Genomic DNA, 26,099 nt, shown 5'->3' with positions numbered 1-26,099 from the left:
GTCATTCGAAGCCTTTTATCCTCAGTCAAGAACTGATCATCCTCGCAATTTCAGCTGATTAATCTTGAGATTGCTCTAATCTGGCCAGCCCCATGGAAAAACTAAGCTAAGAGCATTAGATTCCTTGGAAAAAAGTATGGAATGTATACAAAAACAAGGACAGAAAAACAGACGATGTTACATGAATATAAATACAAAAATACAATAAAAATAATAATAAAAATTATAATAACAGGACATAACAACAGGCGTCTTTCGACTGGGGATGAATTGAATTCAGCTGGCATGTGGGGAAATGAAGCCCTACGGCAGAGGGAAGAATATCAATGTGGCAGTGACCATGGTCAGATGCAAAAGGGCTAGCAGTTGGCCAATCGTTCATGTGAGAAGGGAAGAGAGAGAAAAAGAAGAACAAAAGAATTAAAGAGGGGGAGAAGAGAGAGAGAGAGAGTATGTAGAAGCAAATAGACAGAAGAATCATGGAGTGGAAAGAAAAAAAGAGAGACAGGGACATAGTAAAGGGAAAAGTGAGTAAGAAAGGCAAAGAAATGTGAGAGAGAGGGGGGAGAAAGAAAGAACGAAGCATGAAAAGGTTGAAAAATCGTACAAATTTAGTGAAATGTGTACTTATATATATATATATATATATATATATAATATATATATATATATGAACACATACACACACACTCATCAGCAAATGCTTATATACATAAGTAGCACACATGTATATACATAAAGATACATGTAGACTTTTTGGTAAGTGTAAGCAAGTCTATGTATGAATATATGACTATACAGTTACTATTATTATACATATATATGTAGGCGGTATGGAGAAATACATTCCATTTTTGCAAGGAAGAATAATTTCAGTTGAATAGCAAAAACTTATTTGTTATGGGTGTTTAAGTTTAGAACGAAATTACATTTTGAAATTTTAAATTAATTCAAAATCTAACAACAAAATCTGTTTGGCTGCTAATTAGTATTTACTATTAGTTTTATCCTGTAGTCTTTCCTTATTTGCTAAAGTAGTAGTCACAATACTGCAGTTTGAAATCAATACTCTTTAGTTTTAAAGTCCTTATATATTCTACTAGTGATGTATCAATTTTTTGTTAGTAAAGTTGTTTGTGCATAATGAAGCAATGTTTGAGAATGTTTGCTGTGGCATCAATATAATACTGCCAAGAGTAATGACTTCATATTATGGATTAGGTTTTTTAAAGAACATTTTTATTAGGCAGTTACCTTTAAGTAGACATTGAGTTGGTTGTCTACAATTACAAGAAAATGAACTTAAATGGGGGAATTCTTGAGGAGCTGGTATATCTTTGTTTGTCACACTGCTATTCAGGGGTTGACTTTTTTGTAGTAATTATGGTATTTGTATTATTACTATTATGTTACTTTAATATTAGTCTCTTTAATATTAATATTATAATTGCTTCCATTGTTAGGTAGTCTAGTTTGAAGTGGTTCTCTTTTTATCATTGCTAAAGTTTGAATTTGTATGAATAATATTCATATTATTCCATCTCCTGTCCTGTGTACAGTTTATGGTACTTAGTGCCAGTTGGGAAGTATTTTTTATATCATTAATATTAGGTTGAGTATGTGTAGAGATCACATCATTAGTCTTATTTGTGAAGTTAGCCATTGACAAGGATAAGTTGTCAATGGCTAACTGTAAAGTTATTACGAATGCTATGCTGGGGCGAAATGTTTTTCTTTAGTATCTCAAAGAAATTCCTAGGTTTGATAGTTCTTACATGCCTTCTGTATGGAGAGTTATAACACATTATTTTTTCATTAGTTCTCTGACTGTAAATTTTTGTGGAATGTCTATATTCTACTATGTAGAATATTGAGATAGGAAAACTCTTGGATAGAAAATAGTTGAAGGTTACATAAATATATATCAGTCATATATATATATATCAGCCACATATATATATATATATATATATATATACACACACACACATACACATCTATATATATGCATATATATATTAGGCTGAGTAAAAAGTAAGCAGACATGGCTGTGTGGTAAGAAGCTTGCTTCCCAACCACATGGTTCTGGGTTCAGTCCCACTGCATGGCACCTTAGGCAAGTGTCTTCTACTCGAGCCTCAAGCTGACCAAAGTCTTGCGTGTGAATTTGGTAGATGGAAACTGAGAGAAGCCCATCGTATATATATATATATATATATATATATATATATACACATATACATACATACATACATACATAAATGTATATACTTACATACATACATACATATATATATATATACATATATATATATATGTAGAGAGAGAGAGAGAGAGAGAGAGAGAGAGAGAGAGAGAGAGAAATAGATAGATATAGATAGATAGACAGATAGATAGAGAGAGGGAGAGAGAGAAAGTGAGGGGTGCACATGAAAGAAGGATTATTGGTATTATGAAATTAATGTTAACATTTCTCTTAACTACTAGGGCTTAATGCAGGTTTCTTGACCCTAAGTGGAGAATAGATAAATCCACCTCTAGGTAGGTCTTCTCATACATAGGTAATATTACGATACCCGATGATTATGTAAACTCGAATTGATGTGGTACAAAAACTTTTGTAGCCAGAAAACAATGAAATGTCTGAAGTGAAGTCAGCCAATATTTTGTTATCTAACTCAGTTAGTATATTCTTTTCTAATTTTTGTAGTTTTAAAAAGTTAAAAAGTAATTATTTAGCTAATTATAAAACAATTGGAAATAAAGCTTGTTTAGATTAGATTGAACAATTTAAATAGAAACAAAATTAAAATCCTACAAAATGAGTTTGTTAGTAAGTAAACTGAGGATTCAAATTTATTTTTTCTTATTTTATGTGTGAACTTTTATTTTAATTTATTCTACAATGATTATTGTTTATAAATAACCAAATCTCTTGAAATATTTGTTTTAATTATATATAGATGAATTGTTTTTAAGCTATAAATTTATATTTTTACTACATATTAATTTCCTTAAAAATCCTACAATCTTGTAACACATATTTATAATAGACAGATTCCAAGATTCAAAGGATTTTTAAAAAATAATGAATGTAATTTTTAATAATCCTTATGTATAAAATTTGTTTTTCTTTAATTTAGGAAATAATGCTTTTGGACTATTCTTTAACTAGAATATAATACAATTTTATTATCATTTCCATTGATCTTTAAAAGTTTCTAAAATATGATTTGAGAAACTATAATATTCCATGAAGATTTTCCTTGTGAATCCAGAATGACAAGATCAATAAATCTTCCCTATTCAAAAATACAATTGAATATAAGCAATTGCTTCTTATTCATTTCCCATAAACCTGACATTTTCTTACAGTTGATAAATACATAAATTCTTCCAGCATTTCCATGTTTACGTTAATATCCCTCTTTTTAGTTTGCTGCTTTTATTTTTGATATGTACACATTTGTATTTTTTTGTGTGTGATTGCTGTCATTTCGCAATAATTATTTTTGATGTTGTTGCTCATATGCCGTATTAAAGATAAGTTCTAAGGTTATGAATATCTGGTCATCCACACTGTTCTTATTTTGGATAGACAATCTGACTCTTACACTTTTGTCCTGTTTCTGCTTTATACACATTATTAATTTATATTTAAAAAAGAACATTTCTTGAAGAAACAAACTTTTAGAAACCTATAAATTATATTTGATTTTAAAGATACTGCGACATCAATTCCTTTTTTAATAAATATCAAATTACAAACGTTGATATTTCATATTTATTAACATTGAAATTACATTTCTTCCAATAGCTTTTGTCTTTACATGAACAAATAGTTAAGGTTTTCAAAAATTAATATCTAATTTAATAATTTATTATTTAGGATATTACCAATCATACTATACCAGTCATATTACACTTATTTGAATATTACCAATAATTTTATACATATTAGAATTATCTAAAAATTTGTTATACATTATTTACATGACATACATTTAAGATGACAGAAAAACACAAAAGACAACTATGCATTTTAAATTTTGGTTTAAAAATTTGTCAGTCTTATTTTAAGATATGACAACAGAACAGATGAAGTTCTGAATTTCTGACAAACATTGTATCTTTTCCTGAAGCAGATGGCTTTTCTTTCTGTAATATGTCTGAAATGAAAAGATATTAAGTATAATTTTTTAAGATCTCAGCTAAATGATTATCAAAAGAAAATAGTGACAGCTGTAAAAGATATGTGCCAAAATTCAAATATTTGAATATATGTATATGCATACACATACATATATGCATACTCTTACACTCACATATATAAGCATAGATACATATATGTATATGTCTAGCTATAATGATATATATATATGTTTAGATATATATATATGTCTATATATATGTTTAGATATATATATGTCTATATATATGTTTAGATATATATATATGTATATACATATATATATATATATACACACATGGAGATATACACACGCACACACATATTTATATATATATGCACATACATATGTATATGTAAATACATGCATAAATACATACATATATACATACATACATATATATATATATATATATATATATATATATATATATATATATGTGTGTGTGTATATATCAGGTCTGATCAATAAGTATCCACACTGTTGCCATAGTAATGGGGCTAAAGCTAAAGCTGCTTCGCACAGATTAGCCTTGATCTCTGTTGTGCATGTGCACTAAATTTTAACATTCTAGCTCACTTACACTGTTTACAGCAGTGCTTGGAAGGAAGGTGTGTAGCGTGTGATAACCGCATTAACCATGACAGAGAAAGTTGAGCAGAGAATCTGCATCAAATTTTGCCAAAAGTTTAGCCATACCTGCTCAGAGGCCTATGCAAAGGTTTCAAAAAATTTCATCATTCTCAACACAATCAAGGAGATCTTGTGCAACTGAATCCCAAGTGCCTTTTTGGTCAGCTGAAAGCAGTTTTGGCACAAACTTGGCAGACACACACCTCATACCCAAATCTTCAGTGATAATGGACTGAACTGAACTGTAACTAATCTGCACATCTTCTGATAACTCAAGGGTGGTGATTCGACGATTTCCCCTCACAGCTCATGCACCTCTGCAATATTTTCTCAGTTCTGCTGGTTGCGGGTCTCCTAGAACGTTTATCAATATCTTCATTTTTTTGGCAATCATGGAAACGTCTGAACCCTGTGCAGCTCATACACTCCTCTCCATACACTTTATGCAAATTTGTGTAGGCCTCTGAGCAGGTATTGCCATGACAGCTTTATGTCATGGTCAGTGTGATTATCACATGCTACACACCTTACTTCCAAGCATTGCTGTAAACAGTGGAAATGAGCTAGAATGTTAAAACTTAGTGCACATGCTCAACAGAGATCAAGGCTAATCTGTGCCAAACAGCTTCAAACTGTGTGCTTTAGCTTCGTTACTATGACAACAGTCCGGATACTTATTGATCAGACCCTGTATGTATATATGATGTAATGTTGATTTTGCTAGTATTTCTAGCTATATATTAACTTTGCAATGTAAAAGGAGCACAATCATGTGATAGAGCAACTTTATAGGATTTATTAGAAACTGGGTATTTTACATCATATTTATCAGAGTTTCTGAAAGCAATATTATATATATATATATATATATATATATATATATATAGCGAGAAAGAGTGTGAGAGAGAGAAAGAGATAGATAGATAGATAAATTGAATATACATATATATATATATGCACAGATATAAATATACATATATACATGTATATCTGTGTAGACATCTATACTTACGCATATATATATATATTCATATTATGTGTGCATATATATATATATTATATATATATATATATGTCTGTTATTATATATTCATATATGTATATATATATATATATGCATATGCATACTGTATATATATGTGTGTGTGGGGGCGGGGAGGTGTAGATGTATATATTTATGTATGGATATACATAAATATTTTTCGTATATATAATGCAAAAATTTGCTGAAAGAATAATTGGTCTAAAAGCTTCAGTTGATATTATATATCTCCTCTTAAAATAGCTTGTTTTAACATTTGAATATTTTAAATACTAATATAGCTTAAGTTTATCTAATTTTAATGAAAATCTGATTTTGCTTCAATATATCTTATATTCAGCTAATATAGCATGGTTCGCATGATCTGCTGGAGATTTATATTTGCTTCATGTTCAACAATTTTTAGAGTCAATTTGTTTGTACACACACACACACACACACACTCACACACACACACACATGCATGCATGCTCACAAAATACACACACATACAATACTTTTTCCATTAGAGTACAGAAATAATTTTAGGAAATACTTGAACACAGACAATAATGGAAATAACTGTATATATATATATATATATATATATATAATAATATCATGTGATCACGTGACCGACCAGACCATCAGATGTTGTTACACATCGCTGGTCACAATGCGTTCGCATTGTTTTAGCCTTCGAATGACGCCACCCCGCTGGCTAAGCAAGCAGGCCAACAGAAGAAAGAGTGGGAGAAAGAGTGGTGAAAGAGTACAGCAGGGATCACCACCCCCTGCCAGAGCCTCGTGGAGCTTTTAGGTGTTTTCGTTCAATAAACACTCACAACGCCCGGTCTGGGAATCGAAACCGCGATCCTGCGACCGTGAGTCCGCTGCCCAAACCACTAGGCCATTGCACCTCCACATATATATATGTATATATATATATATATATATATGTATTTATAGATGAAGTATGAAGCTATATATATATATATATACATATATATATATATATATATGTATATATATATGTATATATATATATATGTATGTATATATATATATATATATATATGTATATATACACTCACACACACACACACACACACATATATATATATATATATTATATATATATATATATTATGTATATATACACACACACACACACATATATATATATATATATGTATGTGTATATATACACACATACACACACATGTATATATATGTTTGTGTATATTTTTACATATACATGCACATCCACACAGACACACGTATAAGTACATATATGTGTGTGAGTGTGTGTGTGTGTGAGTGTGTGTGTGTAAGTGTGTGTGTATATCAGTTTATGTTGTGTGTACATCTGGTGACAAAATATGTTAAGCTTTACAACATTCAGCAATTTTTTTTTGTAAGATCATGTCATTCATGGATTTCACCATCATTTGAGTGGATTAAAGCCTTCCACTTTGAATCTTGGTACATATGAAATCTATAGTTAGCATTTGTTAATCTTCAATGTTAATATTTAAAATCATAAATAGTTATAGAAATGAAATATACAACAATATTTATTTATTTTGTCAATTCTGATCCATCATAGAATTTTAGGGAAATTTCACTTTTCTGTTCATCATTCTATTATGTCATTTGCATTTTATGTGTAAGTATATAAATGTGTATATACTCATTCTGTGTGTATGTGTGTGTGTGTGTGTGCACGCATGTTTATGTATATGTGTGTGTGTGAGTATGTGCGTGTGTGTACGTACAGATACATATATCCAACTATCTATCTATCTATCTATATGTGTGTTTGTATACACAAAATTGCCTAAAACACATAGAAACTATCCGTATCATGTGAATCTGTATTTTAAAATTTTAGTAAGCATTTTTGTGTACACCTTGTGTACTTAAATAAATTAGGAAGAAAAAGGGGGAAAATGGATAATTTGTTTGCTCATTAAAAAAAATTATTTTTGATTTTATTTCTGATAGAAAACAACTAGATATGCAATTATTAATGATTATTAAATGTCAAAATATAGAAAAAAAAAAATTATATATTATAAAGTCTTGCAAAGTAATGGTTTACCTGGCTCAATAAATGCAAAATACTTTTGAAAACTTAGGAATGACATCAGAATGAAAGGAAAAATTTTTGTTTCAAAAAATTTATTAATATGGATGGTAAAATAGCAAAATTACCATTGAGTAGTTTGTATTACTAAAAGGCCCTGATACAGAAATTATCATTATTATTATTATTATTATTATTATTATTATTATTATTATTATTATTATTACTATTATTATTATTGTTATTATTGTTATCATTATTATTATTATTATTATTATTATTATTATTATTATTATTATTATTATTATTATTATTATTATTATTATTGTTAATGTTAGAAATCATTATTAGATACTTAAATGGAAAAAATGGGAAAATATTTTAAGCTGATACTAAAACAAGTATCTATTTTTTTCATAGAATGTTTGTTCATTCTCATCTATATTTAGTGTAAAGAAAAAGATGAAATTCAAAATTGATTATCTTCAACTCTACTTTTAATTATTAAGGACCAATATACATACATACATACATACATACATGCATGCATGCATGGCAGTGAGTTCCTCAGGATTAGTCTTCTTGATGATCTCCTATACAGCCCCAAAGCAGCTGGGCTCTCTTACCTCAGAGAAGACCTGCATGGAAAGCACTCAGCATACAACAAAAAGACTATGCAGGGTAGGTTGCCTGGAAGTTTGAAGAATACAGTAGAATTGACACAAAGCACAGCCTTTCTTGGACACAAGACTATCCTGAAATAAACTTAGAAAATTTTTCTGTTCTGGAATACATTCATAAACACCAACTCAAGGAATATTGGTGGGATATTCCCATCAAAACTTCTATCAAATGTAAATATAACAAGCCGGATATTGTTGTTTGGGACAGACAGGCAAAGGTATGAACCATCATAGAAGTCAGCTGCTCTGCAGATATACATAGCTCTTTGTAAATGAAAGAAAAAGAGGATATCTATGGACAACTGCTTTGAAACCTCCAGCATCTATATCCAGACTATGAATTCATATTCATACCAATAATAATTAGAGCACTAGGTTTTTTTAGCAAATGCTTAAAGGAGAATTTGGATAAACTGGGATTTTCAGAAAGAGAAAATGATCGACTAATTCGTACATTACAAGTGCAATCTGTGTGTGGAACAGTAAAAGTATGCAAGACTTTTCCCAAGTTCCAAATGGGAATTTGTCTGTGTTAACTTCCTCAGTGGAAGATTGCTAATAATTAAAAATAGAAGAGACATACACAGACACACACACACACATATATATGTATAAATATATATATATATATATTATATATATATATATATATATATTATATATATATATATATATACCAGAGTAAGCATATAAATGCGAAACAAGGTCGGAAAAAATAGTACTCGAATACCAGAGGTAGAGTAATATACTTTATTAAAAATCTGTGTTCATTGATTGCTGTCCTTTGCTCGTTTCTTTGCTTGGTGTCTCCTCAGAGAGGGACCAGAGTGGGCTAGTTGTATGTAGACATACAGCAATCAATGCACACTAGCTAACTGCCCCATCCGTGACACAGATTTATACCAACGGATAAATGTTATGTATAGAATATAATGTAACAAATGCAACAAGTTCTATGTGGGTAGCACAACAAGGCCATTACACATTCCCATCAAAGAACATCTGAGCATGAAAGCCTCCTCCTTCAGAAAACATCTAGACAGATGCCAGAACACCGACAAAAGCATAACAGCCACAATTGAGGCCAATGAAAGAAATTTGGGTAAATTAAAGATTAAGGAAGCTATCCTGATAGACAGACTAGGGCCCCAAATTAACAACAGGCTGGTGGTTGGCAATCACTATATCATTTAGCTACATCTGGATGCATGTAGGTTCATTTTTGATAACATGCTCATGTATTATGAAAAGAAATAAAAGAAACTGCACATATAATACATAACTTAGAAACAGCACTGCAGATGTGCCAACATGCACGAGCTTGAGATATGGCCGCCCTCATGCACTTCTCATGAGGAATTCTGGAAAGAGCTTTATGAGACCATTGCAGAAACGCTTCCAGAAAAAAAAATTTAGTAACCATTGGAAAACTGACTATAGCAGTGACTCGACCAATTCCAAGCGATATCTGAAGAAGGAATTTTTGTATTCTGAAATATCATTATTATATCAGACTATGGATAATTAAATTATAACAGTTATTAAGTCCACTCTGCATTGTCGTGCCATTCAAGACGTTATATTTTAGAAACAATACACAATGCTTCAAGTGAACTACAATACTCTCATATAAAGACATATATATATACATATATATATATATATATATATATATATATGTTCAAATCTTATATATGTTCAAATCTTATATAAATCTTGTTTCCCCATTAATTTTGATATTCATCCCTCCACACTGTGCCTGCATCTCTCTCTTCCCCATTCACTCTTGCAACCTACTCAGTGGAATTCATAATGATATTATAACCATAATAGGTGCTCATATCAAATCAACTGTCCTCATTGTTGTACCATCCCAGAATATATTCCATATTATATGTATTATTATTAGAGTGTGTGTGTGTCATCCTCTCACTGAACATTGTTACCTGTATTTTACCTTATATTTTCATATTTGCTCTTCTTATGATTATTATTTCTTCTATTACTATGGATATTCTCATTGTTATTATTGTTGTTGTGACTGTTACTACCATTATCACTATTCCTGTTAAGCTGACCGTCATTTTTAAACTTTTCCGTACTGTTATTACAGTTTCTATCTGAGTTATTGTTATTACTGTCATTATGAGTAGGGTGGTGTGAATTATAAAATAGTCTTTATGTCTATAATAGATCCAATATTAGGTGTAGCTGAGTATGACAGTTTAATCGTGAACAAATAAAAAATTTGTGGTACTTATGTTGTGGGTAATAATACTAAATAACTGTTCTGGCATCCCTTAACATTTAAGCAGATTAGAGGTGTATACCAAAGGATATACACCTCTCTTCTTGCTCTTGTTAGATAATCCTGAAATTTGGGGAGAAGTCTAGTTTTCATTTAAGGATCATTTCTCATGTGCTCTTGTGGTTTAATTTAAGTGGTGGGGGGATGTTGCAACAAATGTAATGATGGAATGAAATTGCTGTTTTTTGCAGAGTAGGTGTCCCTGTTAGAGTTAGGAATATTGTGTATGGCCTCTGTATGTTTAGATTTAGGATCTAGCTTAGCCAAGCAATTCTGAAGTTTGGTGTTAGATAAAAAAATTTATTTTGTCATGGTTATTAAACATTTCTTTGTTTGCAGACAGGTTAGAGATTCCAATGGAAATACTGTTTGACAATATTGATCTACGATTGTCAGATTTAATAGTGATATATTGAAAATACTCATTTGCTTTATGGTCTGGAGAATATAAGGATGAGATTAAATCTAAGGCAATGTTGAGGAAATTAGTTGTTTTGTGGTTATCTCTATATGTTGTATAAATATACATCTGTCATAATCTTGTTTTCATTCCTGTTTTAATGATTTTGTTCTGTTATATACATACCAGCTGAATTGGTACAGTATCTATAGCTAATCTTCATTTGGGCAGCTATCATATCACTGCATTTAAAGCTGGAGTTTAGACACAAATTTCTACCAACACCTATTCGCCTTATCGAAGGGATTAGTGGTTTGTTTGTTTCCCTGCTAACTAGAACTTTGGTCTTTGCTAAGTTAACCTTAAGGCCCTCTGATTCCAGGTTTTGCTTCCACACTTGGAATTTCATTTCTAATTCCACTACAGTTTCAACCGTAAGAACGAAGTCATCAGCATAGAGGAACTTTCACAAGCAACCCATCTGAAACTCCTCCGTTTTGGCCTGGAGAACTATGAAAAATAGGAGGGGACTGAGAACTGAACCTTGTTGAATACTTACCTGCACACTAAATTCATTGCTGTATGCATTGTCAACTTTTATTTTACTGACAACACACCTGTAAATTACTTGGACAGCTCTCACCAACCATTTATCTACTTTTAGCTTGTGCATTACCACCAGGTGAGGAAGCTAGGGACCTCGTCAAAGGCTTCTCCATAATGATAAATGCAAAGTATAGTACTTTATTTTTGGCTAACTACTTACTAAAAAGAAAGCATCAATGGTATTCTTCCCTGGTACAAAACCAGACCGTTCCTCACCTATGTTCTCTTCTAAATTAGTTGAGTTATTACCCTTTCTGTAACTTGAATGACTTTGTCTGGCAATTTAATACCACTGGGACTATTTCTCTCTGAGGCATCTTCTTTGCCCTTGTAGGAGTTAACTACAATACTTCTACACCAGTAGTATGATGCCTCTCTGTACTACATAATTAACTATACAGGTTACTAGGCTGTATCCCACTTTGCCAGGTAATTTAAGCGTCTCAGCTTTCCCCGTCTTTGTATCCTTGTCTTATCTAACATACTGCTGTCAACTACAATGGCCAGTCCCACAGGCTGGTTCATTAGAAAGACTCCTCTTCTCCCATGCCTTCTCCATATTTAATAGCCTCTCCCATAGTAGCCGTTCCATACTTCTTTCTGTTCAGAATTACTCAGCGCAGGTGTACTAACATCCAGTCATCCATCCATACACACTGTCTTGCAACTAGAACACCATATGCCTCTAGCTCTCATGCCATAGGACATTGGTAGATTTCTTCCTTTCTACTTCTCTTCTTACTAGATAAACCTATTGCCTAGCCTCTCTTCTAGGTACCTGCTACATTTTTTCTGCCACCTCTATTTTCCCAATCCTTCCTTTTATGGTGCTACTTCATTGTTCCTCCATGACATTACCTTTCGTCTGGCTGAAACTTTATACCAGCCACAAAGTTGGTTTGTTGCTGTCAGTAGGTTGTCCCATAACAAGCTCCAGTTATTCTGCATGTTTATACATCTCTAGCTCCTCCCTCTTGTTAAATGCCTCAATTAGAATGTCTCTAAATCTCTGACTGTTCAATTGATCTTTAAAGCTTCCATACTTGAACTTCTCTTGCTTCAATGGAACTCCACTCACATGTAGATTGCACTGCACAGGTCTCTTTGAAAGGATATGTGTCTCAATCTTCACAGCACTGATTTTCATTCCTGCTGAGCAGCTCTCAGTAGCAAATCTATCAAATGTATTCCACAGATCATTTTCTAATGAGTTGAGTAGTACTATGATGTCTGAAAATTCCAGCCAACTGATCCTACATCTGCCAATCCCAATACCTGACTATACATGTTAATCCTGACCATAAAGATCATAAATAGAGGAGGTGATAGTATGTACCCTTGGCAGAGTCCAACACCCACATTGAGTGGTTTTGACTCTTATCTTATACTCCAGCCATTTATCCTGTTCTCCTACTGAGTCATCCACAACAAGTCCCATGTAATGCAGTTGTATTCCTTTAACAGGTCTACAAAACAAGAATACGTCTCTTGACCATACTCTCCCAATTTCCAGAAGACCTGCCACTGTGTGAATATTTACTTTGAATTATGGCTTCCTCCACAAAGAAATCATGGTTTACACTGATGTTTTTTACAGTTATAAACCCTAACACTTAACCTCTGGGTTTTGTTAAAAAAATTGTAACAGATTTACTGCCTAAATAAACAGAAGCAGAGACATATATTTTTCTTAGAATAGTCCTTTTGAAATACTTATAAGCTCAAAGACAATCATTCTGCTATCCATTACAAGTGTAGTAGTTGTTGACTTGGATTTGTGAGCCTTTCAGTGGCAGCAACTAAAATGAAAGCAGGTAATTTTGCTAACAGGAATGGTTTCAGTAACTAAGAGTAGAGAATAGGATTATACACCTTGTTGTAATCAAGCTAAGCTTTCACAAGTTTTCTGTGGTATTTTCTTAGTTTAGGGAGTGTAACTCTATTTATCAAATGTTGTTTGGCACTTCCTACACGTACTTCTTACCATCTGTCTGTTCATAAGTATCTTTTTGGAATGACAATGGTCTTGATGAATTGGTTGAGACATCTAAGTGTAAAATGTATGTATAATGTTTATGAATGTATGCATGTATATATGTACATATGTATGTATGCACACACAGACATGCATGCACACACACGCATGCACACACACGTATGCACACACACACATTCATAAACAGAAATAGGGATTCAACTAGAAAGATAATAGTTGAGATTAGGACATAATATTAACATTGCTATCCTTCTGAAAATCCAGGAATTGCAATGGTGGAGAGTATATATTAGCCAAAATTCAGAGAAGTGAGAGATGAAATACCTTTTTCACTTGTGACTGGATACAGACTATGAAACAGCTGTTGACAAATGGAATGAATATTTCAACTCTCACTTCTCAGAATTTTGATTAATATCTGTCTGTCTGCCTGTTAATGTATATATATATATATATATAGTTTTGAGTAAGACCACACTTGAGATCAAGTTAAGAGGAAAGAGGGAGAGGAAAAGGTTAGGAGTGGGAGGCAAGAAGCATGATTACTCCTAGAAATTTGGACTTCCGTAGTAAGAATGACATAAATTTGGTCAGACTGTCAGACTGCATATATACAGATAGCTTCCTTGATGTGTACACGTACAGTTGTACAGACATATATGCAAGTAAAAATGCAATGGGATATGTGCCCTTATACAGACACACTAATACTTAAACCTATACTTAAACATGAGCACAAAACAAGAATCTTGATAGAGAAAGTGGAGAGGAAAAGATACTGTAAATAGATGAGATAGCTGGAAGGATGGAAGGCAGAATCAAAGGAATTTGCAGTATATTTTCATACTTCGTAGAGCAAAGATTAATATGCTGCATCTGAGATGCTTTCACTTGTGTTTGTGGGTCTCATTTTCTGGGTTACAAGAAATATTTCTTTTGAAGGGTCATATGAAAGAAGTCTTGATCAGAACGTTACATTGATTTTCATTATTTTTGAAGCAGGGGAGTAAAGGCTTAGGGAAGATTGAGGCATTCATTTCATCCTTTGACATGGTTGAGCAACCAATCCTAACCAGTGAGGATTCACAATACGATTAAATTTCGTGCCCTATCTAGGTGCTCAATTCAGTCATCCCCTTGATTACTAATATGAAAACATAGCTCACGATGCCTCTTTTCCGGTGACTTATCAGAGTCACCATCTCACCTATGCAACTGCTTGGTAGAGAAGCGGCGAGCTGGCAGAATCGTTAGCACGCTGGGCGAAATACTTAATGGTATTTCATTTGTCGTTACGTTCTGAGTTCAAATTCCGCTGAGGTCGACCTTGCCTTTCATCCTCTCGGAGTCGATAAATAAAGTACCAGTTTTGCACTGGGTTGATGTAATTGACTTAATCCCTTTGTCTATCCTTGTTTGTCCCCTCTATGTTTAGCCCCTTGTGGGTAGTAAAGAAATATATATTCCATTGATCTTTCCACATACAAATCTCCTTTATTTCATTCTTCATTTCTTATACAAACTCGGTGGCTGTTGACTCTCCTGAGTTCTGCCATTTGTTGGGTTTTGTTTTTTATCCTGCAGGGTGTCCTTGTAATCACCCTTCTCATCAGGCAAACTTGGTGGGATTGCTGGTTTAGTTGCTGATAACTCGATTATGTGACAAGTTGTACTGGGTTACATATTACCTGTAGCATACGGTAGTGACCTGACCTGACATTTTAAAGCATTTATGGGGATTCACCTGTAAAAAGTGGAAGTTACAGAATGGTAAACAAAAGTAGCTGGATTACGGAGTGGAAAGAAATCTAGTGAACAGGCTGGTGAATGTATGGCAGTGGATGGGGAACAGTTGTCTAACTAACAGATGACTTGGGCTTAGCAGTGGAGGGTATCCATGAGTGTTTGGGACATATAATGCAGAGGTGTGGTATCAGAGTAGTTGTAAGAAAGTTCAGAATTACTGTGTGTGGGATGACAGGAATAAAAGTTGGGATAAAAGTAGGGTCTGTAGGTTTACAATAAACAGAGTTGGAGAGGTAGATAATTTTGATAGAGACAAAAATATCAAGGAAGTTGACTTGTAATAGATATGGTAGTTATAAATTCATGTAAGTTAGTGTTTCTCTTGTTATATATCTTATAGTATTAGTATATATGCTTCTTGTGTGTGTGTGTGTAAGTATAGAAATATATGTTCGTGCCAGTGGCACGTAAAAAGCACCATCCGATCGTGGCCGTTGCCAGCCTCACCAGGCCTCTGTGTCGGTGGCACGTAAAAAGCTCCATTCGACTTTGGCCGTTTGCCAGCCCTGTCTGGCACCTGTGCCAGTAACATGTAAAAATCACCCACTACACTCACGGAGTGGTTGGCTTAGGAAGGGCATCCAACCGTAGAAACATTGCCAGATCAGACTGGGCCTGGTGCAGCCTTCTGGCCTCCCAGACCCCAGTTGAACCGTCCAACCCATGCTAGCATGGAAAGCAGATGCTAAATGATGATGATATACACACATACAGTGATATTTGCATAAGCATTATTTCTATTCATGTGCATAAGGTTTATTAATGCTTATAAATAAATGGTGAAATCAATAGGAAATGAACAACAGAATTTTTCAATTTCTGTTGTATATTTTGCTTCCCTTAGTAGCTTATGTGTGTATTTTAGTTCATTGCTCTGTGCATCTGTCCATCAGTGATGGATAGATGAATTTTTCCATATTGGTACTCATATTAAGTGACCTATTCCAAAGAATAAGTTACTGGATTTAAGTACCAGTTTGGATATGTTTAGTTCTTGCATTAGTTTACTTATCAGAGTAACATCTAGAATTGTGTTTAATAAGAAATAGCTTATGTTAAGATGCAATTCTTTATTAAATGATATAAAAGCACTTTGTACTTAAATAAGATTTGTGGTAGAGTGGAAAATTCCTCTTGATTTGAAACTCAAATCTTAATATGGATATAATCACCAAGAGAAAAATAAGAATAATTAGACTAGACACAAACGTATACACATACACATATATATAGAAATAATATAAACTTACACACGAAATCTTTATTGACTAAGAAAATGATGGATCAGTACTAAATTTTTATTCTTGATTTCCTACAAAATTAATTAATTCTGATCATTAGTCATTCAAAATTCAAATATATATATAAATATGAAACAAAATTATAGGAAAGGTAAATTTCGAAATAAATGCTGTAAAAATATAAATTTTAAATTTAGATTTAGTGTTTTGTTTAATTATATTTTCCTAAGCTTTTTAATCTGAAATTTTTGAAATGTTTGTTTTTCTTTCACTGTTTCATAATTCCAAAAATGTTTATTTCATCCATTCATAGTTCTAGAATGTTGAGCAATTTTAGATTTACTTTTCAGATAGTTTCATCAACATTACATTTACCTGCTACTTCCTTCAGTGGTTGCTTCTCTCCTGCTGACCACTTACTGTGTTTTGCTTCTCTTTCAGTGTCCAATGTGTGTGTTCTTGCAGCTATTAGTGTTTGTAATATTGTTTTGTATTGCATGTTGCATTGATGTAATTTGGACCATTGCATAAAACTTAATTTCAGTTGACTTAGATCAGTACAAGTGAGAATGTTTCATGTAATGCATTTCCATTTTAAAATATGATTATGGTTTGATAGATGGATATCAGGATATTAAGATAGTTAATGCCTCTCGTTGGTTTCCAAAAACTGGACAGGAGTCGGAACACGTAGGACGGAATAATAGGAGCAGATTCAATCAACTGCAACTTCATAATTGATAAAAATGAACATGGCGGTGCCCCAGCATGGCCACAACTCGTGAGCTGAAACTAGATAAAATGAAAAGATGATAAAAATGAAACATCAGAGAAGATAACACACACACACACACACACACATACACATGCACACACACGCACACACAAACACACACACACACGTGCGCACACACACACTATTAACATTATACCTTTCCAAATGGTAATTTGAAATTAAATGACAAATTCAGTTTTGAATCTCTCATTTGGTGGGTATTTATACTGCCAGTAACACCATGCTGGTTTTCCACTGACCTTTTTCCAAATTAGATAAAGCATCTTTCTACTTTTACTAAAAATTTTTATCTTCTCTGCTTTTTTTTTCTTTTGCCTGCTTCACCAAAACCTATTAACAATTTAATTCTGAACAGTCAATGTATGCGTGTGTGTCTGTCTGTGTATGCATGTACATATATTAAGTACTGTGCATATGTGTGTGTGTATGTATAGTTTAATAGGCATTTCATTCTTGGTTTTATGAGTTAGAAAATAATTTACCAAGTACAATGAAACAAATAAATATATTTCATGCTAATCTTCCAGATGGCTTTTATCATAGATGTAGAAATGCAAATAAATTTATGGCATCAATAATATACAATGGACTTTCTGAATATGGTCCAAATTACATGATGTTTCAATCTATTAATTTAAAGTTTTTGTTACGCATAGATTCTGATACATTATTATATTTATTTCAGTTTTCTTTTTATTAATTCTCTTTATTTTCTTATTTGTTGTTTAATTTTCATTTTGCAATTTTATTTCTATGTTATTATTCTAACAAGAATTTTATCATTTAGATTTTTAATCTTCAATTCCTAAACTACTTCGGATAGTGCATTCTTTCCATATCATATTTAAAAAGATATTTATAATTACCACTTAATTATCATACTTATTTTAGGTTAACCCTAATTTCCCAATTAAAACTTCCAAAGTGATTATTATTATAGCAGATCGCTGTATTACTTAAAAACTTATGTGATCTTTTTCATTTTGGAAAAATTAACAAATAGAATATTACTGTACTAATTAATAAATTATATACATTTTTTTATCAGATATTTTGTACACTGATAGACATAATAGTTGATTTATTTTGCAAAATCTCAATAGCGCTTAAAGATGGTAAGATAAACTTCAAGTAACTTAGGTGAATTATCACAGAAATGTACCCAGTTTTTAATAAAGTAAAAAAAAAAAGATAATTATAGGCTGAAATAAATTTAGTTTTATGCTACGACTGAAATTAATGAGCAAATCACTGAATGCTTGACAAGAATTTTTGAAGATTAATTTGATTGCATTTTGTTTGTAAATAAGTTATTTTAAGATTTCATTTTGTTTCTTTTGACAGGATTTTGATTGTCTTGAGTTACTTTTTATTTTCTTTTGTTTTCCTCTTTTGAACATTTTAAAGTCATACACCATATAAATCAGGGTATTTAGTTTCCATATATTCTGCCAGAAAGTTTTCATAATGTCTGCACAAAAACTGCAGAAATATATTTTGAATTATACTGTAATTATTTTGCTTTGCAAATTTGATATGATGGCAATTAATAATACCAATATGAATAATTAATGATTTATTGCTGAGAATATAAGCAGCTCCAAATGTTACTAAATATTCCTGAGTCTAATACTTAATATTTAACTGATTTTGGAAATCATCACTAAAATTGAAAGAAAGTAATATTTTTGAAATAATTTTAAAGGGTTTCTTTTGAAACAATATGACATAAGCAATTTTAAAATATTTCTTTTGAAAATAATCATTGACTTAAAATGTTGAAAGAGTTAATAACTGATGTTTTGATTTAAAAAAATTTTATTAAGCAATGTTGAGTACTATATTTTCAAAATGTTATATTAGATTTATTTGTTGCTTCATTATTTATCTAGGCCAATTCTACTGTAGTATACTCAATATACTATTTTTGTATGAAAACTATTTTTCTATTTCTATTTTATAAGTTATAAGAACTGATATATCATTAGTTTTAATTATGATGGTATTTCATTTTAAACTACTTTTAATATTGTTTTATTTTACGATATTTTAGTCAATAATCTCAAATTTATGTATTTCAATGATACTTAAACTATAATATAAAATCAATACGATGCGAACTCGCCCTTTTCTTTTACTATTGATAAATATTTATCTTTTCTATTAGTAATCATATTAGATTTTTAGTTATGAAAAACTTGCATGTCTATAAAAATGGTATTTTTTCTGAAATTATATACATGTTTAAGTGAATAAGCCTACGCATAGTAAGGATGAAAGGCAAAGTTGACCTCAGGGAAATATGAACTCAGAATGTAACGATGTACGAAATGTTGCTAAGCATTTTATTCAGTATGCTAACAGCTCAGCCAACTTGGTGCCTAATGATAATAATAATAATAATAATAATAATAATAATAATAATAATAATAATAATAATAATGATTATAATAAATAATGAAAGCATATAGAATATGTGATGTCACATATCTTAGATTTGGCTATAAAAACTCCAAAACCTGAATTCTTACAATTCTTTTAATTTATGATTTAAAGTTTGTTATAATTGGTTAGCCTGTGAAAGAAAGAGTAGCATCTATCACCTGTTCATACCCTCAAAAACTGAAGAATAGAGATAAATGATTAAGATTAATGAAAATATTCAATTTGCATTTGTATAGGTTAGTAATTGAAGGAAAGAAAAATAATGACAAGGAACAAGCTGTAGAGCTATCCAGATCTGAAGACAATGGATTGGATACAGTGACACAAAGTGAGAAGAGAATAAGAGCCAGGTGCACTGGGTGTATTTAGGTAGCATTGATATTGGTTAGTGTACAGACATTAAACTCAAAAGGCTGAATTCACTATAAGAGTTGAAGAAGAGATACTTAGGGGAATTCGGAGTAAAATGTGGTTGGGTGACAGCTTGCCAACCAAAATTTAAATCATTCTTTGTAAATATACAAAAAAGAAAGAAGAGTATTTATTCAATACTCTTTGGTAAGAAATATTATTGTGAGTGCTAAATCAAAGACATATTCATACCTGCTGTATGTCATATTTAAATTACAGCTTCTAGCTGTTTTATTTTTCTTTTCAATTTCTGCGTACTCCTAGTCCTTCAGGTAAAAAAAATATTTATCATATAGATTCTGTTGCTATATTTGACAGAAGAATTTTGCTTTTGGCAAGAAATTAAGCCATTGTGATATGCACTTTTCCATATACAGAATGGTTATCATGGAAATTATGGTTACAGAAATATAGTAATTTCAGTTGTCTGTTGTTCTTGAATATTAACCCTTTCGTTACCAACTCGGCTGAAACCGGCTCTGGCTCTGAGTACAAATGTCTTATTTTAATAAGTTTTAAATTAAAATCTTCCACCAAACTTTAGTCACAATTTATGTTCCTAACAGTAGCTTAATGATAACCAAGTTATTTTACTAAATTCTTTGTTATATTTAAAGTAATTTAACTCTTTTGTTAATGTATATATTTTGAGATGCTCTGTGTTTCTTTCAATTATTTTAAATATAACAAAGAATTTAGTAAAATGACTTGGTTATCATTAAGCTAGTGTTAGGAACATAAATTGTGACTAAGGTTTGGTGGAAGATTTTAATTCAGAACTTTTCAAAACAAGACTTTTGTATTACAGAGCTTGAGCCGGTTTTGGCCGGGTTGGTAACGAAAGGGTTAAAGAAACACAGAGCAAAATAAATACAGTAACAAAAGGGTTAAAGGGTGATATGTTGCTATTTGTTTGGTTTATTAAGAAGTGATTTTATTTTATGTTATGTATTGATAATTAATCAGCCTGTTGATAAGTATTTCCCTTGTAATTATTACTGGAAATGATATATATTGGATAGAAAATTTTATGTTGTATATAGGTGAGGCATGTAGACTGAAAGTGAATGATAAATGATTGATGATTGATGCCATTTGTGTAAGTATGGTGGGGAGGGTTGGGGTTAAAGTTGAATGACTGTTGGTTGTTGAAAAGAAGAAAAGGTGTAGGATAGATAGATACATGTGTGTTGATAGACTGAATTTTGTTAAGGGATTTGTCAACACACTGTGAGAGGTGAACTGTTAGGAAGCTTTTGAATAAACAGTTTAGGGATGCATAGATCTCATGAAAGAAATGGATGAAGGCTTTACTGACGCTCAGCGAAACTATAATTCTCTTAATAGATCCAAAGTGTGTGAGCTAATGGGTCCATAGATTTCATTTTTTAAAATCTTAAAATAAACAGACTTTCCCCAACTAGGATTATGTAAAGATATCAGATTAACAGATTTGTACAACCTGAATAACCATAACACAGATGCAATTAGGAAACTACTAATAAACATATTTAACGAATAAAGTCTAAAAATAACTATGAACACTAATTTTTGAATCACAAAATTTTTAGACATTACATTAAGCTTGACTTCAGGTAACAATTAAGATATAGTTTATATAAACAATGACTCTAACCATCTTGTCACAGTTATTAAAATATAAAGATGCATTCAATCTATTCTCCAATAGGAATATATTCAGTTGAGCTGTACTCTTCTATAATGATGTATGAAGAAGAAACAACTACAAAGAAAAATAAAATGGAAATCTCACAAAACTGTAGAGCTAAGAAAAGAAGTGTGATGCAATTTATCCCTAGTCCTTAAACATAAGTGTAGGTTCTAATTTAGGACTTACTTTCTTGTCCTTAATAAAATACATTTTCCTGTTACACCTAAATATAATAATCTTTTCAATAAACATATACATACATATAATTGTATATACGCATATGGAGGCACATGGCCTAGTGATTAGAGCAGTAGACTCATGGTTGAGGAACCGTGGGTTCGAATCTCAGAACTGGAGATGTGTGTGTTTATGAGCGAAACACCTAAGTGCCATGCGGCTCTGGCAGAAGGTAATGATGAAACTTCTGCTGACTCTTTCGCCACAACTTTCTCTCACTCTTTCCTCCTGCATTTGCAGCTCACCTGCAATGGACCAGCGTCCTGTCCAGGTGGGGAACCTATATGCCAAGGAAACCGGCCCTCATGAGCCAGGCATGGCTCGAGAAGAAATAATATACACATATATAAACACACACATATATAAATATGTTCGTGTACTTAAAACAAAAAAGAAGTTGATTCTTTTGAAGCTGGTAATTCACTCAGTTGCTACTGAAAATTTCCGATTACCTGTGATGCGTCAGAATAAAAATATGAATGGAAAAACTGTGGATGAAGCTAGCAGAAGAGGGAGACCCAGGAAGATATGGGACAAAGCGGTGAAGGCTGATCTCAGGATGTTGAACCTCACAGAGGAATTGACAAGAGAATGGGATGATTGGAAATATATGGTTCTTGAGAAGACTGACCCAACTCACTGAAACTAAGTTCTAAAAGTACTCTGTGTGTGTGTGTGTGTGTGTGTATGCATAAGTAGGTCTTTGTTCAGTTTCTTCCTCAAGATACCTCCATCACCCTTCATCTCTCTAACTTCAGCTTTTCCTGTTAACACTAACCTTTCTCACTTCCCAGAACCATTTCACTTGATATCCATCTCTCATCCTTAATACTGTTCTCTCCATCCATGTTTCATATTAACCCCTACTGACTCCCCCTCCCCTACCTTGAGACACCAAATCACTTTACCTTCTCTACCCCATTGGCCTCTCACGCTTTCCATGCACTATACACTTGCTTCTCTCTTCCCCTCTCTCACAACCTTCCCAACCACTCATCACCCTTTCTCATCCTTCCCCTGTCTATTGTATTATCATTGTATTATCATTCCTATTCAGTTTTACTCACTCCCACTCCTTATCCACCATTCACTACATCTACCCCACAATTATATTCATTATCTACAATTGTCAGCTACTCTTCCCTATTTACCTATTTCTTTATTACCCACAAGGGGCTAAACACAGAGAGGACAAACAAGGACAGACATAGGTATTAAGTCGATTATATCGACCCCAGTGCGTAACTAGTACTTAATTTATCGATCCTGAAAGGATGAAAGGCAAAGTCGACCTCGGCAAAATTTGAACTCAGAATGCAACGGCAGACGAAATACGGCTACGCATTTCGCCCGGTGTGCTAACAATTCTGCCAGCTTGCCACCCCTCTTCCCTATTTACCATCCACTCCACACTTTCATTCTTTACATTAATCCCTCTCAAACTTCTCAGCTTTCATTTTACTATACACTCTTGCGAACATTATCCACCCAAAATTGGGGGTTCACACAGACATCTCATCACCTCTGTTATATATCTCTTTTCAGCTCTACCCTGGTTGTAGCCCCTCATCAGCAAGAAACCTATTCTGTTTTGATCTCCTTTTCTCATACTTTAATCCCCCATCTTCTAGCATAAAGCCTCCTCTCTTGGAATTTGTATTCTTGCAAGTTGCATGGGGACCTTACTAGTGCTGGTGGCACACACAAAAAAGATCACCAAGGAAATTCTCCAAAGTGGTTGGCATTGGGAAAGTCAGCCAGCAATTTGAAAACATGCCAAAGTGGACATGATACAATTCTCTGACCTATTGTATCATGTCAAACTGTCCAACCTATACCAGCAGGGAACATAGATATCAAATGATCATGATGGTGATGGTTCATGATGATGATAATGATAGTGGTGATGGTGGGGGAGGGGATGATGATGATGATGATGATGATGATGATGATGATGATGATGATGATGATGATTGATGATGATGATGATGTTTTTCTTAGACATTGTGAGACTAATGACCTGGTGTAGAACTCAATATAAGTGTGCCTCAGAATGACGCATTAGTCAAATACAGAGTGCTAATAAAGAAATAAGATAACAACAAAGGAATAAAGGATTATCTTATGAACTTCATTAGCTTACAGCTGTTTCTGTTATAAGATGCAATGGACTCAGAGTTGAGTATCACCTAGTTTCATCGTAGCCTTGAATATGAAGTGCAGTTTATTAAATAAACTACACTTCATATTTGAAGCTCCAATGAAGCTGTGAGCAAATGGAATGTGTATATATATGTGTATATGTGTGTGTATATATATATATATATATAATATATATATATATATATATATATATATATATAGTGGTCGTATACTGTCAACTCAATGTGACAGTCCCGTAAGGGAATTACACCCGCCATTTAGCCCTAGGAAACATCGATGTCTCCTGTTGACACACACACATAGCTATGGGTATGAATGTGTGATAATAAATTTGCTTCCTAGCTCAGCTACATGGATCCAATCGAAACAGGGGACCTGAAACGACAAGGTTGAGAAATGCTGTTATAGATTAAGCCTAACCGAAAATGATTATAGCCACATCATCCAAACAGGCTGGGTGAAACCAGGCTTAGCTGCTAGTATATATATATATATATATATAATATATATATATATATATATTATATAAAAGGGCTTAGTAAAATAAATTACTTTGCCACATACTGAACTCATTAGAAATAGCAGCTAAAAAAATTTTTTTGAACTATTTCTAATACTTAAAGAAAATACTTAAAGTATTAGAAATAGTTTAAAAAAATTTTTTTAGCTGCTATTTCTAATGAGTTCAGTATGTGGCAAAGTAATTTATTTTACTAAGCCCTTTTATATAATGTAATAATTTGAATTCGCCTAAATGGTCCCTTTACATACTGAATACTTGGTGAAATTGATTAATAATTAATTAATTTTATCCTCAATTGTTGAAATTATATATATATATATATATATATATATATATATTTGTGTGTATACATACATAAATATATATATATAATTCAAACACTTACATACATACACACACACACACCCTGAATACCAAAAGAATACTGAGAAGTAATGCAGTGAATTTTCAGTACTACTCTCTGGTAAATGTACAAAATATTCTTATTCTTGTTTGTGCATTCACAGTTTATATGTTTTTGATGTTTTGTTAAGACTGTGTAATCAACACAAACAGCATGTGTAGACTATTATCATATGCTTAGTTCATTTATATTTTTATTCTGTTTCAATATGGGTATGCTTATTTTTTTTCTTATCTTTTAGTCAGGAGGGAAAGCAGTGCTCATGACCAGTTACAGAGCCTCTGATACTGTTGGGAGGGAAGAAGTTATCCTTAGACCAGAAACCTAATCCAAATGCTTGCTTAAAGGCATCCAAGATATCAGGCAGGGGTGTTAAACCAGGTGATGGGTTAAATCTACTATGTAGAACGTGGTTTGATTTGAACCCAGAATGCAAGGCATCCAGTCAAATGTTTTTCTGCAGGATTTTGACTCAG

At 32.3% G+C, this 26,099-nt stretch overlaps 1 protein-coding gene across 19 annotated transcripts in view; it reads left to right on the top strand.

Moving 5' to 3' along the window:
- LOC115220674 (poly(rC)-binding protein 3) overlaps positions 1-26,099 on the top strand; it is a 258,024-nt gene that overhangs the window by 197,428 nt on the left and 34,497 nt on the right. Inside the window, exon 13 of one of the 19 annotated variants that reach the window (XM_036510565.1) lies at positions 22,316-22,526. The exons of 17 other annotated variants lie outside the window; for them this stretch is intronic. In XM_036510565.1, coding sequence (XP_036366458.1) covers positions 22,316-22,331 — 16 coding nt within the window. In that variant the 3' untranslated portion in view covers positions 22,332-22,526. Of the gene's footprint in view, positions 1-3,143; positions 3,166-22,315; positions 22,527-26,099 lie in introns of those variants that run through there. One more of the 19 variants, XM_036510567.1, reaches the window with a different exon arrangement.

This window comes from Octopus sinensis, linkage group LG17, assembly GCF_006345805.1.
Source record: "Octopus sinensis linkage group LG17, ASM634580v1, whole genome shotgun sequence".
In the NCBI taxonomy this organism is placed as follows: domain Eukaryota; kingdom Metazoa; phylum Mollusca; class Cephalopoda; order Octopoda; family Octopodidae; genus Octopus; species Octopus sinensis.
This window is presented reverse-complemented; position numbering and strand designations above follow the sequence as displayed.